Source organism: Trachemys scripta, chromosome 2 (genome assembly GCF_013100865.1).
Source record: "Trachemys scripta elegans isolate TJP31775 chromosome 2, CAS_Tse_1.0, whole genome shotgun sequence".
Classification (NCBI taxonomy): domain Eukaryota; kingdom Metazoa; phylum Chordata; order Testudines; family Emydidae; genus Trachemys; species Trachemys scripta.
The window spans coordinates 31,071,417-31,086,171 of NC_048299.1; the positions used below are offsets into that span (position 1 = coordinate 31,071,417).

The 14,755-nt window shown below is 40.7% G+C and overlaps 1 protein-coding gene across 2 annotated transcripts in view; it reads right to left on the reverse strand.

Moving 5' to 3' along the window:
- WAC (WW domain containing adaptor with coiled-coil) overlaps nt 1-14,657 on the reverse strand; it is a 111,894-nt gene extending 97,237 nt beyond the window's left edge. For both annotated transcript variants that reach the window (XM_034760178.1, XM_034760177.1), the window contains exons 1-3: nt 14,291-14,657; nt 14,123-14,159; nt 12,471-12,666 (exon numbers count right to left, since the gene is read on the reverse strand). In XM_034760178.1, coding sequence (XP_034616069.1) covers nt 12,471-12,666; nt 14,123-14,159; nt 14,291-14,331 — 274 coding nt within the window. In that variant the 5' untranslated portion in view covers nt 14,332-14,657. The remainder of the gene's footprint in view (nt 1-12,470; nt 12,667-14,122; nt 14,160-14,290) is intronic.
- Between the last annotated feature and the right edge of the window lie 98 nt (nt 14,658-14,755).

A 14,755-nucleotide genomic window follows, 5' to 3' on the forward strand; every position in this document is an offset into this window, starting at 1 on the left:
TCTCCTCCAAGAACTCCTCTAATGCCTTATCTAAATGCAGTAGTTGCACCAGTTTAACTTAAATTAGTTTTTAAAACAGATTTATAGCTAAACTAGGGTAAAAGGCTTTATGGACACCTATTTCCATTTCAACTAGGATTTAGATTAAATTTAGATTAAACTGACTTGAGTTAAATCTTAAATTAAACAAAATAACCTGGTTTAAACAAAAGTAAAACCTGGTTAAAACAAAAATAAGAGCGTCCGCCTTCTGCATCAGTATCACAAAATCAATTTAAAAATCACACCTTATGGTAAACCAGTGCAGCTCTCTCATGTAGACAAGCCCCAAGAATACCTCCAAGAAGCTCCCAAGGATATCTGCAGAGAACATTTTGCGCCTCATCTCACTTACAGGTACCCCATTTTCCCAAGAAGGATCTGGACTCAGGGACTGGGGTGGGTGCTACCTGTTTCTCTCAGATGTACTGCTGAAGTGGAGAACAGGGACCAGAGAGAAGTGCACCTTTAGCATTTTGCTTGGAGTGGGGGGAAGATGACTGCTGCGAACTGCAAGAACTCTAAGTAGGTAACCCAGCAGACCTCAGCTGGGAACAAGAAGAGAGCCAGACAATGGCTTTACCAAAGAGACTGATGGGAAACTAATGACTAGTGATCAGTTTATACATTTTGAAAGCTATCTAGCAGAGAGAGGTCTAAACTCTTAAATGAAAGCTTCGTTTAGGAACAGCAGAATTTGTAATGTTCATCAGACCACATCTCTAAAATACGTTATGTAGTATACAAAGATTATCTCAATTGACAAAACTTTTGCATTCCAACTCAGTGAAAATAATTTGGTGCAATAATACTTTAGAATTAGCAGACACAAGTTAGATTTTTATATCATCAAGTTTGTTTTAATTAAATGAACAAGACAGCAAAACAAATCTGGAACGGGGGGGGGGGGGGGGGAAAAGATCAGACTCTGAAAAGCTAAAAAACTGTTTGTTCAATTAACCTCACTTTCCAAACAAGAAGTTTATGCTCTGATCATACAATCAATCCACGTCAGACAATTCTGAATCCACACAGAGCCCACTGTAAGAGTGTGCCTCAATCTGCACGTGAGCAGTTTTTTGTATTAAAAAAATCTTTCTGGGAAGGGAAGAGTTCGTGCACAGGGAACACACTGTTCACATAAAACTCACATTTACAATGAAAACTGTATCAAAACCACAACTCTGAAGTCAGTAACTCCAACAGTTTGGAGGAAAAAATCCAGAAGAATTGGATTATACAAGCTCTTCACCCAAAGGGTGAAGATGACCTATTCAATAAGAAAAAAATCCTTGTGTAGGAAGCACTTTGGCAAAGGCAAAATTAACAACCAACAGCTTGGACAACAGAAGTAATAATGGATATTTTTTAATTACTTAATCCCTACAGGTGAGACAACAAACGAAAAGCTGTACAGTCATTTTGGTAAGGTGACAAGAGTGCGTCACCCAGTGACAGGGCAACGGGCATCATTATTGTGCAGATTTGCCTAACAGGAACAAAAAACGTGCCTAGTGGCAGCACCTTTCACTGAAGCCAATAACTGCCAAAAACATATACCTTTCTTTGAATAAAAATGTCTGTATTATGCCTGTAAGTAAGATGCAATAGAATTACAGAGCTATCAATCTGTGGTATAATTCTGAATGACTTCTCAGATAAGAAGCACTAAAGAACTGTCTAGACTTCCAACTTTTAGGATAGCTTTTAGGGCGGTTGCCCCTAAAGACTGAGCATAAATAGAGAAAACATTTCTGAGCAATAACGACATAGGCCAACACAGCTAGCACCATTATCAGCAGTTATAGATACTGAATTCTGCTACTGGTAAATCTGCAACATTGTAGTCAGCATCTCTTTGGGCCTTTTTTTCCCCGCTGACAGAGTTACAGCAAAGAACAGGTTACTCGAAAGTAGCCTAGATTTCACGTACAATGCTATTTAGTTAGACTCAAATTATAATTCCTATATGCACTCAATCAAAAAACAACCCTTGAAAAGTTTACCGAACATCTATTAGCCAGAGGTGGATAAAGACAAGGCTAGACGAGAAGTCTAATGTCAGTGACTGGTGAGAAGCCCAGACCGCTCTACTATTACTGATAAAGTTGAAAGAGTTTCTATTGGAGTACTATCCTAGGACCCTCCTTTGAGGCTCTATTTTTTGTATCAGCCTCTGGTTAACAGGTGTCTGATAAATTTGAAGCCTTAACCTCTTCAAGCTGCTAGAAAGGAAAAAAGATTTCTGTCACCTTCTCAGTCCAGATGTTCCCCACTACCAAGCAGGGGTAAAAGTCTGTGTGAACAGTGCTAAATACGTTTCTTTCACTCTGACCTCTCCCAGAGCCACTAGACTACAGCAAGGAGGAGGGTTTTTGCAACTTTCCCTCAGTCAGCCTGTTTTAGGTGGTCCTCCCTCATTAATAACATCAGTGGGAACCTCTGATGTTGCTCACAGCTTTAAAACAGAATTCTGGACACCCTTCACTGTTATGCATAGTTTTCTGACTAGCAGAAGTGAAAATGACCTGTTTTGTGAATTTCACTGTGCAGATGCTTTGAGAAAATCTATGAGCAGCAACAGACAAACCGGAACCAACTTTAACTTCAGGACAACAACGTGGAAACATTCCACATTTGGGAAGTTCTTTGCAATCCTAAGTTTTTGGTTTTCAGTGAAGGCTTAAGTTCTGCAAATACTGATTAGCTATCGCCCTCCAACACACTCATTAGGAAAAAAGTCTTTCACTTGCCTGGGGTGAATTTCGAGCCAGGTCATTCTGCGAACCAACAACATTTCAACAAGAGTGCACATCAGACTAAAATTATTTCTTTTCAGATAAACAGAATGTTAGTATAGTTTTAGTTCTACCATTACTTTCTGTACCAGTGCCAACAACTATGGACAGGAGAGTTCCAATTTCATTGGGGACTTGTTAAATATTTAACAAAAGTGGCTGGAGACAATTTAATTGCTGTTTTCCTATTTTAAAAAAAAAAACATTCAAATGTGTATTATGATGAATTTAGGACCATCGGAAAACACAAAGCTTTAATACGTCATTAAAACAAATGCTTTTGTTTTTTTTTAAATGGTGCTCTCTTTGGTGCTGATGAAAATTTTCATTAACACCAAATAAAGCGTGTAAAGTTACCTAAGCACTAGGCTAATGGCATTTTTAGGTTGGTACTATAGGCATATATACACTAGAATTGTAAGTCAACCTATGGGAGGTCGATTTACAACCACTGCAGTAATTACAGTGGTGGTTTATGTCCATACTACCCTTCCTACTGTCGGTGGTGCGCATCCTCGCCAGGAGCGCTTCCACCGACTTAAGTTAGGCAATCTGGGGGGCTGAGAGCCCAGGCATTCAGCACCACAAGCAGCTCCCTGCCGGGAGTCCAGCTGCACCAGCCCGGCTCCCTCCTGGGAGCCCAGGTTCTGTCCAGAGTCTCCGAGCCCCTGCAGGGACCAGGAGCCACCCTGACTTTGGGCATGGAACTCCCCTCCCAAAGCCCTGCTGTGGTGGGGAGCAGAGAGCCCGTAGGGGCAACTGGGCTCCCAGAGGCAGGGATCCAGAGGAAGAGAGAGAAGGGGCAGCCGCGAGTCTCAGTGCAGTACCAGGGCTCCCTGCGGGAAGCAAGGAGCCTTCAGGCAGCAACCCAGCTGGCAGAGGGGAGCCCAGGCAGCAGCTGGGCTGGGAGCCAGGGGGCAGGCAGAGCTCTGCTAGGAGCCGTGAAATTGGCAAGAATGACCCTCAGTCGAAGTAAATAACGGTGTCTAAGTGGACACTGCATCGCCCTAACTACACCGACATAAGTCCTACGCCTCTCGTGGAGGTGGAGATATTATGTCGGTCTAGTAGGGCACTTACATCAACGGGAGCAAGGCTGTAGCGTGTATACTGACATAATTAGGTTGACATAAGCTGCCTTACATGTAGTGTAGACCAAGGGTACTATGAATAAAGAGGGTTCTACACTGTGCTTCTTACACTGGAGAAAGGAAACATTTCTCTTCCCGCTGTAATTTTATTGTACAAAGCTAAGGAAAATATTACAATTCACCAAGCAAAAGACACAACAAGTTTTAAAATTAGAGTTACAGTACAGGACACTTCAAGGTAGTTAGGTATAGTGAAATTTCACCACCTTTCAATTCATTTAGCCTACTGACTATGGTTCCCATTTCAAAACAGGTGAAAGCATGCAAAGAAAGTTCTGTTTCAGAAGCATTTTGTAACCCATAGGAAAAAAGCAAAATCAACGCAACTTGTGGGCTTTTCCCAACTCAATTAGATCTTGCCAATTTTCTAAAACTTTATTTTAATTAAATAAAACAATGTAGTTCAAAGCTTCACCACAAAATGCCTGTAAACTGTATGGCCACCAAGGGATTTAATCAACATTTCCATGACTATTTTGGTATGCTGACACTATGTACAATATTCTACAGCAAAAATAAAAATACACTTGTAAAGAGCTTGAGTCAAGATCCCTTTGTTCAAGGTCAATATTACCTTAGATTTTTTTTAAACTGTTTTTTAAGTTCAGTTTTTTAAAAAGCTTTTCACAAATCAGCATTTTCAAACAACAGAACTATTCCAATACTACTAACATGAAGGGACCGACAATATACTTACTGAAGTTCTCTTAACGTATCTGGCCATTAACTAGGTGAGGAATGCAGAGGTTCTGCAGAGTAAAAAGACAGAATAGCAGGCCAGAGTTGGGGCACTGAAAGCCCTGGAGACAGTTGTCTCCTCAGTGAGAAATAGCCCTATTTAGTTGCAAACCAACCATGGTGGGCTTTTGTAGCAAGCCTGAACAGATATGTATTTTAGAGCAAAAATTGCCACATTTTCACTGCTGTTGATCATTCCTGGATCGCTTCCCATAGACAAATGAATTTCTTTTTGTAGATTTCAGAAATTTAACTACTGTTTTTAAACTACAGAAGCTTTGCAAAATGTGCGATTACAAAAGAGCTCAACTAACTGTGCAAACAAAACTACTACATTATACAACTTCCAAAGTAAATCATCAAAACTCGGGAGCCGCAGCCCAGCCATGGTAAGAACTGGGCGGGCAGCTGTGAGGATCCATCGTGGACCCTCCACTTGCCCTGGGCGTGGGGCCCAAACAGCCCCTCGCCCAGTGTCCCTGCACCCCCAGGCCTCCCACCCAGGGCAGGTGGAGGAACCGGTGCCCATGGTTCCTCACAGCTGCCCGCCCAGCTCTTACCATCAGAGACCTGTGCAGAAATGGTCCACGGATATAAAGCGGATACCCATGGATTTGCAGGGATCTACTTCAGACTACTACAAGAATAACTCATGGGTACAGGGCTGCCAATTCAGGCAGTAGCCCATATGTCCATGCTTCTCTCCTTTGCAAGCACACATGCTAGAAACTTAAAACTAAGAAAGCTTGAATTCTGCAGAAATGAAAGGAGCCACCAATCACCAGGGAATGCTTTTTAAATACTTCTGGCAAATTTAGCAAGACCTGTTTATATCCAGTATTAAGAGATTACTTCCCTTTTTCAAAGGGTAAAAGAAACTTACACACTCAGCATACTATATGTAACTGCTAGAATTACCTAAATAATGCATTAAAATAAAACTCAGAAATTCAAATTTTACTGAATTTCAAGGAAAAAAAATCTGTAATCAATTATTAAAAGCATTAAAAATACTGACTACTTTGGATAACCTGCATTAATTTCAAAAGTGAACAGCTCTAGACACATTTTCACCTTCATCTAACCATTTGTTATTTAACATCATAGCTTAACAATTGCTTTTCAAAGACAATGAACTTCAAAACTAGTAATTTAAAAAAAAATGTAGTTTCAGGACTATCACCTGACTGTGGTTTTACAACCACATTTTTCTAGTTTTAAAAAAGGTCTCTCCCCTTTATGTGAAAGGCCCACATAGAAGGGAAAACTAATTGACTATACAAGATTTCCAATTAAACTTACTTGGGGATGGGTAGGAAGGAAACAAGCCAGAATAGGGAAAGAACAGGTTAAAAATATTTAGAGAAGTTAGATTTAGTCAAGTTGGCAGGCCGTGATGAAATTCACCCTAGGGTACATAAGGAACTAGCTGAAGCAATCTCGGAAACATTAATGATTATTTTTGAGAACTAATGGAGGACAGGAGAGGTCCAGAGGACTGGAGAATGGCACAAAACAGTACTTATATTTAAAAAAGGGGATCAAAGAGGTCCAGTCAGCCTAACTTCAATACCTGAAAAGATACTGGTACAAAATATCAATTTGTAAGCACCCAGAGGATAAAAGGATAGTAACTAATAGGCAACATGTATTTGCCAAGAACAAATCATGCCAAACTCATTTCTTTTTCTGACAGGGTTACTGGGGAAGTGAAGAAGGGGGAAACCTTGATTTTAGTAAAGCTTTTAAAACAGTCATATGTGACATTCTCATAAGCAAACTAGGGAGGTGAAGTACTAGCAGGTAGGTGCAAAACTGGCTGAAAGGCCATACTCAAAGAGTAGTTACCAACGGTTCACTGTCCATCTGGGAGGTCATATCTAGTGGGGTCCCACAAGAGCCAGTCCTGGGTCTGGTACTATTCATTTTCATTAATTACTTGGGAAGTGGTGGGGAGAGTTTATACAATTTGCAGATGACACGAGCTGCAATAACTTTGGAGAACAGGATTAGAATTCAAAATTACCTTGACAAGTCAGAGAATTGGTCTGAAATCAACATGATAAAATTCAGTAAAGGCATGTACAAAGTGCATAAATACAAAAAGGGGAATAACTGGCTAGGCAGTAGTACTGCAGAAAATACGGGAGTTATAGTGGATTTCAAATTGAATGAGAAAAATGTGATGCAGCTGCAAAAAAGGCTAATATTCTGGGGTGTATTAACAGTAATATGGTATGCAAGACACAGGAAGCAACTGCTGTCCCACTCTAATCAGTGCTGGTGAGGTCTCAGCTGGAGTACGGTGTCCCCTTTTGAGCTCCATAGCTTAAAAAAAAAAAGATATGGACAAATTGGAGACGGTCCAGAGAGCAACAAAAGTGATAAAAGGCTTAGAAAACGAGTATGTTTAGTTTTCAGAAAAGACGACTCCGGGGAGAACCTGGTAGCAGTCATCAAATATGTTAAGGGCAGTTATAAAGAGGACAGTGACCAATTGCTCTCCGTGTTGACTGAAGGTAGGACAAGAAGCAATCCGCTTAATTTGCAAAAAGGGAGATTAAGGTTAAGACAGAAAAAACTTTCTAACTATAAGGATAGTTAAGTTCCAGAACAGCCTTTCAAGGGTGGACATGGAATCCCCATCACTGGAGGTTTTTAAGAACCGGTTAGACAAACTGTCAGGAATAGTGTAGGTATACTTGGTCCTGCCTCTGCATGAAAGGCTGGACTAGATGACCTCTCGAGGTCCCTTCTAGACCTGTATTTCTATGATTCCATGAAGCGAAAAAAATGAGGGTTCCCCCACGCACACTGTATATTGTGTTAATTATAATAAGAATAGGTAAAAAAAACACATGTGTTTTTTCGAACTGAAGATGTCCCTTAACAGTATCAGAAAATAAATGTGATTGTGTACCATAGAAAGTTTTCCCTCAAGACTAAAAATCCAGGGAACTGAATTTCTGATTGGTCCGGAACAAATGCTTGTAAAAGTTTACTGGTCTTGGAAGCTTTTTGTATTCAATCTTCCAAATAATTATTTTTCCAACCGTCTTCCACATACTCTTAACAACAGATATCTCGAGAATTGTTGGAGTCAGAAATTAAATCTTCATACCATTTGACGGATGAGAGAATTTACAGCCTTCAAAGTGTTTCCTAGACCACCCACCCTCTCACTGATAATCACAGACTTCTCCTCCCTTCCCATCTGTGACTGAGCAGCATCCTGAAGACACTGCTTCCATGGTAGATTAAAAGCAGCAAATGTTAGAGAAGTATTTTTTTAATGTATTTAGCTTATTGAATGCTATCTACTTCCCTCCCCCCTCCCCCATTTCCTTATCCCCCTGCACACATGCTTTGCTGCTATCAGGTTTTTATCTGTCTGCCTACACCTGGGTTTTCTTCTCCTCTGCATTTACGCCCCAGCCACCTACTCTTCTCTCCCAACTGCCCTGTTCATTTTCCCTGATGGTGAATGCTCACTCCACCAGTTGCTCACTTCCTTTCCTCCATAGCAATGACCCCCAAGAAGGCAAGCTGGCTCCTTGTTTCCAGCTGTTTCAATAGATATTTAGTGTCTTTTTGCAATGAATGTCCTGGACTCTTGGAAGACAAGCGAAGCCAGAAGCCTGTGACATGACATAGCTCTCTGCAAAATCTCTACAAACCCATCTAGAAACTCCTGTTATAAAATATTCCATTTTAGCTTTGATGGTTATTGTCAGGCCCCTCTGTTCAGTAGTGATTTAGTTAGTTTGGCATTTTATAGTATTGAATATATCACATTCTAAAGTTTAGATCAATAATTTCTTATATCTAAAATTCTTCCAGTTTGTTGAAGTTCACAAGTCACTAAAAGGTAATCAACGCTAAATATTCCCATCCAACTTCAGTGAAGTTTTAGTATCTAGATAATATCAATTGAATTAGTTTGTGAAGGGGAAAAATGTAGTAGATGATCTAAAAGGTTTCATGTTGTATATACTAATATTGTTCAAATAATAAAATTTTAACAGTCATCTATTCACCTGTACATTAAGAATATGACAAAAACCAAACAGGTTTTCACAGATCCTCAAACTTAGACATAGCAGGATGCCTGAGATCATTTCATATCAACTAATACCTGCTTTTAGATAGATTTGGAGTACACATGGCCAAAACTGAACTCCCTATCTAAATTCAAATTCTGCCTCCTTCCATTTTCCATCGTTGATCACAAAGACGCTCTGTCACTCAGGCATGACCTGGAAGTGATTTTTCACAACTCCTCCCTTACAGGATGTATTCAAATTCTGCATCTTCCTTTTCTCTGTTTTAAGTTCAGATCTTTTCTTCCCATTCCCACATCTAACCTACTCACCAGGCTTTATTACTTCCTCCTCTCAGGCTCTCTGAAACCCGTATCTCCCCCTCCAGTGCTCTGAAAACAACTGCTAGGATCATTTTCCTTGCCTGTTAGTCTACCCTGCCATGATACACACATTTTGAATCCTTCTATTGATTTCCCCCCTTTTCCACTAAGTCAAATTCAAGTTTCTTCTCCTCGCCTTCAAAATTCTTCATGACTATCTTTTCCCTGCCAACAATGCTAGCTTTAACTGCTCACCTGCCTCAGGCTGGCTGTTCCTAGGCATGGAATCCCCCCCTGGAACTGATAGATAACCCCACAAGACCCACATCTGTGACTCCTACAAGAAACTGGCCAACAGATAATAGATCATGGGCTGTATGGTATAGTTATTTTGTGCATTGTTTGTCACCATAGATTTTAAGCTCTTCAGGACAGGACTATGCTTCCACGTGTGGAGACCTGAATACAAAGACAAGATAGTAATTTTGCCACTTTGCTGTGAATATTTGCTTTTATTCTGTCACACTCCAACAATTTTTTTTTTTTTTTTAACCACTGGATGCACAATCACATCACTTCCACTACCACTGGTAGTGTAGCCAAATTTTTATGCTGCATATTAAAGGTGGATATATTTTAGTGTAGTCTATGTGTGACTTTCCTTGGGCGATAAGAGAAGGGAATATGTCAAAAGCCTGCAATAACCCTGGAATAAACTTTACCATTGCAGAGAGACTGAATACTCAACCTAATATAAAAACATGCTTTACTTGTATTATACCAACACATAAGGCTTGTCCACACAGTTTGGGGTGTTTTTGGTATCACTATAATTACACTGATTAGAAACCAATATAGTTACAGTGGTACAACCTTCTACTGCAGATACAGTTATATACCAGTACAAAGATGCTTATATCCGTACATCTTATTTCAGGAATAAGCTTTATTGATATAAGCACTTTTATGTGTGTATAACTGCAACCATACTAAACGGTTGTACCACTTTATCTATACTGGTCTCTAAAACAATACAATTATAGCAAAACAAAACAAAACAAACAAACCCCTCTGTATAGATAAGCCCTTAATAAAGTTAGGTCAATTTTTGCTTTACCACAAAATACTGGACCAGATTCAGGACTGAATAAATTCAAAACATCAGCACATTGTACCACTTAGTCATCTGTTTGCTCAAAGAAGAATTGAAAACCAGGAGAGTGAAAAATTGAAGTGATTTTTAAAACTAACTTTAAAAGGAGAGGAATGGGTGAGTTTAGGCTTTAAAACTCCAGTGTTGGATGGTGCATGTTGCTGAGTTTTGCTTTTTTTAAAACAAAACTTAAAGTTAACGAAAAAAATCATGGGATTATTTCCATTCAACTAATTCACTTACATGTAGTCATTCTCTTGCAGTAGTTCCAATCAAAACATTCCAACACTACAATAATGAAACTGACTAGAAAATGAATAAATACAAAAGTGAAATCAGTCTATTTTCACTGCCTAAACTAAGAGAAATGCAAAGAATAAACACATTCAAAATAATAGAGAGGAAAATGACATTACTAATTTTACTTCAGTTAATAGTCCTAGGTCCTTTTAGCATTTAGTAAAGTTTTTTTTTTTTTTTAAATATTCTATCTAACTTGACAATATCTATCCATTTAAACAAAATACTGTATGTTCTCAGTACGTTTTCTGTAACCCTGAAATTGGAGACATATGGGAAGTACTGAGATAACTTTATTTCTGTATTGGTATAATTAGTGACATATTGGAACAATCAGCAGTATATTTTAGTGCAATTACAGTACCCACTAGCCTGTATTTAAAATCAGGTAGCCCGTTACATTTATTGGGTATTATGATCATGGATGTATCAGCAACACCCAGTCAAGAAGTTCCAGTTGTGTCCAAACACCTAATTCCAATTCATAAAAATGATATGAGTATGCCATACATCTTAATGGTGTCAAAGTAAAATGCATGCAGTTTAAACCTTTGTATAACTATTTCAGAGCACAGATTTTATCCACATAAATAAGCTCTGCCAGTTTGTTCTATGCACTTTGCTTTACTGGTCACAATTTAACATTATTTCACTCAATTATGCTATTTTTACAGAATGTAAGCTAGACATGATTTCTGAATACATAAATAATTCTTAGGTTTTTTATAACAAAATCACTTCCATTTATTTCATTTTGTGTCGTTTAACAAACGCTCTTTATTCTGAAAGGCTCACATTCACTTATGCAAACATTTAGGACTACTTGTTACACATACTAAAAATACACTGTGTGTGTGACCTCTATCAATCATAACACATTGAATTTTTCACTCCAAGGGGGGGGAAAGCAGAGAACAGAAGGGGAAGTAGCCTTCTATTCCCTTTACATATTCCAGAATCTACACTACATTATCTCTCAACACCACTGTATACATCCATGAGGCCCTGCATCACCAATCATTCAGTCCAGGTGGACTTGAGAACTTGAACTTATTTCTCCTACTTTTACACACAGTGAGAATGGGTTAAATATTCAGCTGCTATCCCCACCTCTTCAAGTGCTCCTATATTTGACCTTGATCCTCCAAACACTACACATGTGCTTACCTTTACTAAGGTAAGTCCCATGGAAATCAATGGAACTATTCATGGTAGTAAAAAGTTAAGAAAAAAAGTGTTAAGTGTTTGAAGGATCAATGCCTTGGGGAGCAAGTAAGTAGAACCAGAAACTAAACCCAGTCTCTTGAATGGTAGTGTACAACAGAAGCTTATCAGGCTGGCAAAGAACTTCATCTATCATGTACGGAAGTGTAACATTTAGAAGAACAGCACATTAAAAGAAGAAAATTATTAATCCAAGTTAACCTGTGAGCATTTTCTTATGCCCTAACAAATTATAAGCAATTTAAACAACTGAACAACAGAAGAAGACTAATAGTAACTGGAGATCTGATGCTTCAAAGTCTTTGGAAGAATAAGTAAAAATGTATTCTGTTTATGAAAAAAAATCTAAAATGTAATCTAATTAAGATGTTACCATATCCAAGGCCTTTAGAAGTCAGCTCGAAAATGCAACAATACAAAAAAAAATTTTTTTAATTTAATCAGTCTCTTGGTGGCTTCATTGAAATCTACTACTTTTTAGAAGAATAAAAGAATTAGTTCAGTTTAAAAGACCCAGGGCAATTACCTCCAGTGGAAGTGATCACCATATTTTGGTCTCAGTTCAGGCTTCTCACCATGGTGAGAGGCATGTAATTTAATGTGAAGTTGCGCTCATGTCAGTTGTAACTATTTCACTTGTTACTTGAATAAAATTTAAGTCAGATTATTACTACTTAAATAAAAGTCAATTAAAAACAACTCACCTCCATCCCTCTCTCTAACTCTGTGAGTATGCACATTTTTTGCTTTACTGTGCCCTGTGGTGTCACCATATTTGTTTTCGGGGCTATCAGATCGCCGCAACATTTTATTTGGTGGTGAAGGATCTGTGGTGTCTCGCATCTTGTCATGACGGTGATCACCACCACTGGGGTGACTCTTTGATGAGTATTTAAGAGTCTGCAAAAGATGAGAATATGTTTTTAATTGGATTTCATTTTTATAGCAGTTATTACTGCTTCCAACTAATACAAATTCTAAATTTACAAGATATTTAAGATTTTTCACTTTCTAGTGTAAATTTTAGTGATAAAATTATATCTAAGGTATATTTGAGTGACATATCAGCATTTTAAGAAGATAAGTAGCATAAAGGTTCCCAATTTTAATTATCCCATCTACAGTAAGAAATTCTATTCTTATTTAGCTCTTATATCATATTCCCCCACTGTGGGCTCAGAGGTGAATATCTGCTATAATAGGATATTAAAATTAAACTGCAATTCCTTGAATTCTAATTCATCTTGTGCTATATACACATTCAACACTTCATAGACTGCTGACTTTCTTCTTTTTTTGGGAGGAGGAGGAGTTCAGTTACTTAGTAAGTAATGGTATAAAAACAGAAGTTATGATTTACAAATTCTGCATGAACCAGTGTACGCACTGCAAGTTTAATTCAAAGTCACTTAAGCTCACCCACCACCTTGAATTTCCAGAACAAACTTTATTTGGGCAAAAGAACAACTAAGATAGTATTAAAAAGGATGTTAAACTGGGGAAGAGGGGTGTGAGGTAGTGAGGAGGAGAGCTTAATTTGTGTTCATTCTCAAATATTTACACATTAGAAGCAGCATTGATCAGCATCTTTCACCTGCTAGTTTTCACAATGCAAACCTCTGGATGGGGAATGTTTACATTTAGATGAACTGTCACTAACAGCTGCTTTCAATTGTCATTTTGTTTCACAACTAGTCAGCCTAATACCCAGAAATTCCAGAAAACAGCCCCTCAAATGTATCAGGAGAGCACAAAACCCCACTCCCCTACCCATGGGAATAGGTGTCCTCAAAAAACCACAGCTAGCACTCCCCAAGGTTTTCAGGCAAGGAAGGGAGTATGTTATGCCTCTCAGAAATACAAGTAGTTTCTCAGTGGCATAAGGATTTGATGCAGGTTTCTGAGTGCAAGCTGCAGCCCCAGTGATCCGGTGGCTATAGTGTGCCCTGCTCAGGTCACAGCTCCCAGCAGGGATTTGGGGAGCAAGCCAGGGGCTTTCTCTGGCCTTTGGAGAACACGTTTTACTAACTGTTTTTCACTAAATGCGATACTGACTCATTCTCCCGCCCCCTGCCTTCTCCCAGCACTGAGGGCCGAACCCTACACAGGACCTCGCTAGGCCTCGCCTAGCCTCCCTGCCTCTGCCCGGCCGGGCGCCAGAGGGAACCGGGACCCCGCACCCGTCCCACATAGGCGCCCCCCTCCCCGGTACCAAAGGGCTCGTGAGTGGAGGAGGCGGGGAAGTGGAAGCACCGCGGCCTGCGTCGGCGGCCGAAGCCTGTGCTGGAGTAGCTCCCCCCCCTCCGCTCTCTCCCCCGCTCCTCCTCCTGGGCCTAGCGGCCAGCGCTGCAGGTACCTGGTAGGGCTGAGAGTCCCCCCTGCGGTCGTGACAGCTGGAAGAGAGAGAGAAAGCGACGTTAGCGAACAACCGTTACCGGCCGCCGAGGGGGAGGGGTACCACAAACATGGCGGAGGGGCTGGGGGAGCCCCCCGCGGGGTGGGGGAAAGGGAGGAGGGGATTTACCCATCACTGAGTCTCTGCTGTTTCCTCGCATACATTACCATCAATGCCCGGCCTGTGTGTGTGGGTGTGAGGGGACCAGGAGGGGACGGCCGCGGCCGGGCCACAGGCGCCGAGGGGGGGGAGGCAGCGCTCCGCCTCACCACTGACCGGGACAGGGAAGGGGAGGGAGGGAGGGGGCGGCTCAGGCAGCTCGGCTGGGAGCAGCGCTCACGGGCCCATCTCCTCTCCGCACAGCGAAAGGGGAGACGCCACAGCTCGGCCCCGCACACTCTGAGACACTGAGGAGCACAGACTCCTCCGCCGCTGCCTCCTCCCCCCGCTGCTCCCACCGCCGCCGCCGCTCCTCCAACTACATCCGGGAAACTCGGGCGACGCCTTGTTCGGTTAACGTCGGGTGTTTTCGGCTGTTTTCGGCACGCTCCTCCCACTCGGCCCCCGCTCTCTTGGGCGGCTGTGCTTTCGGGA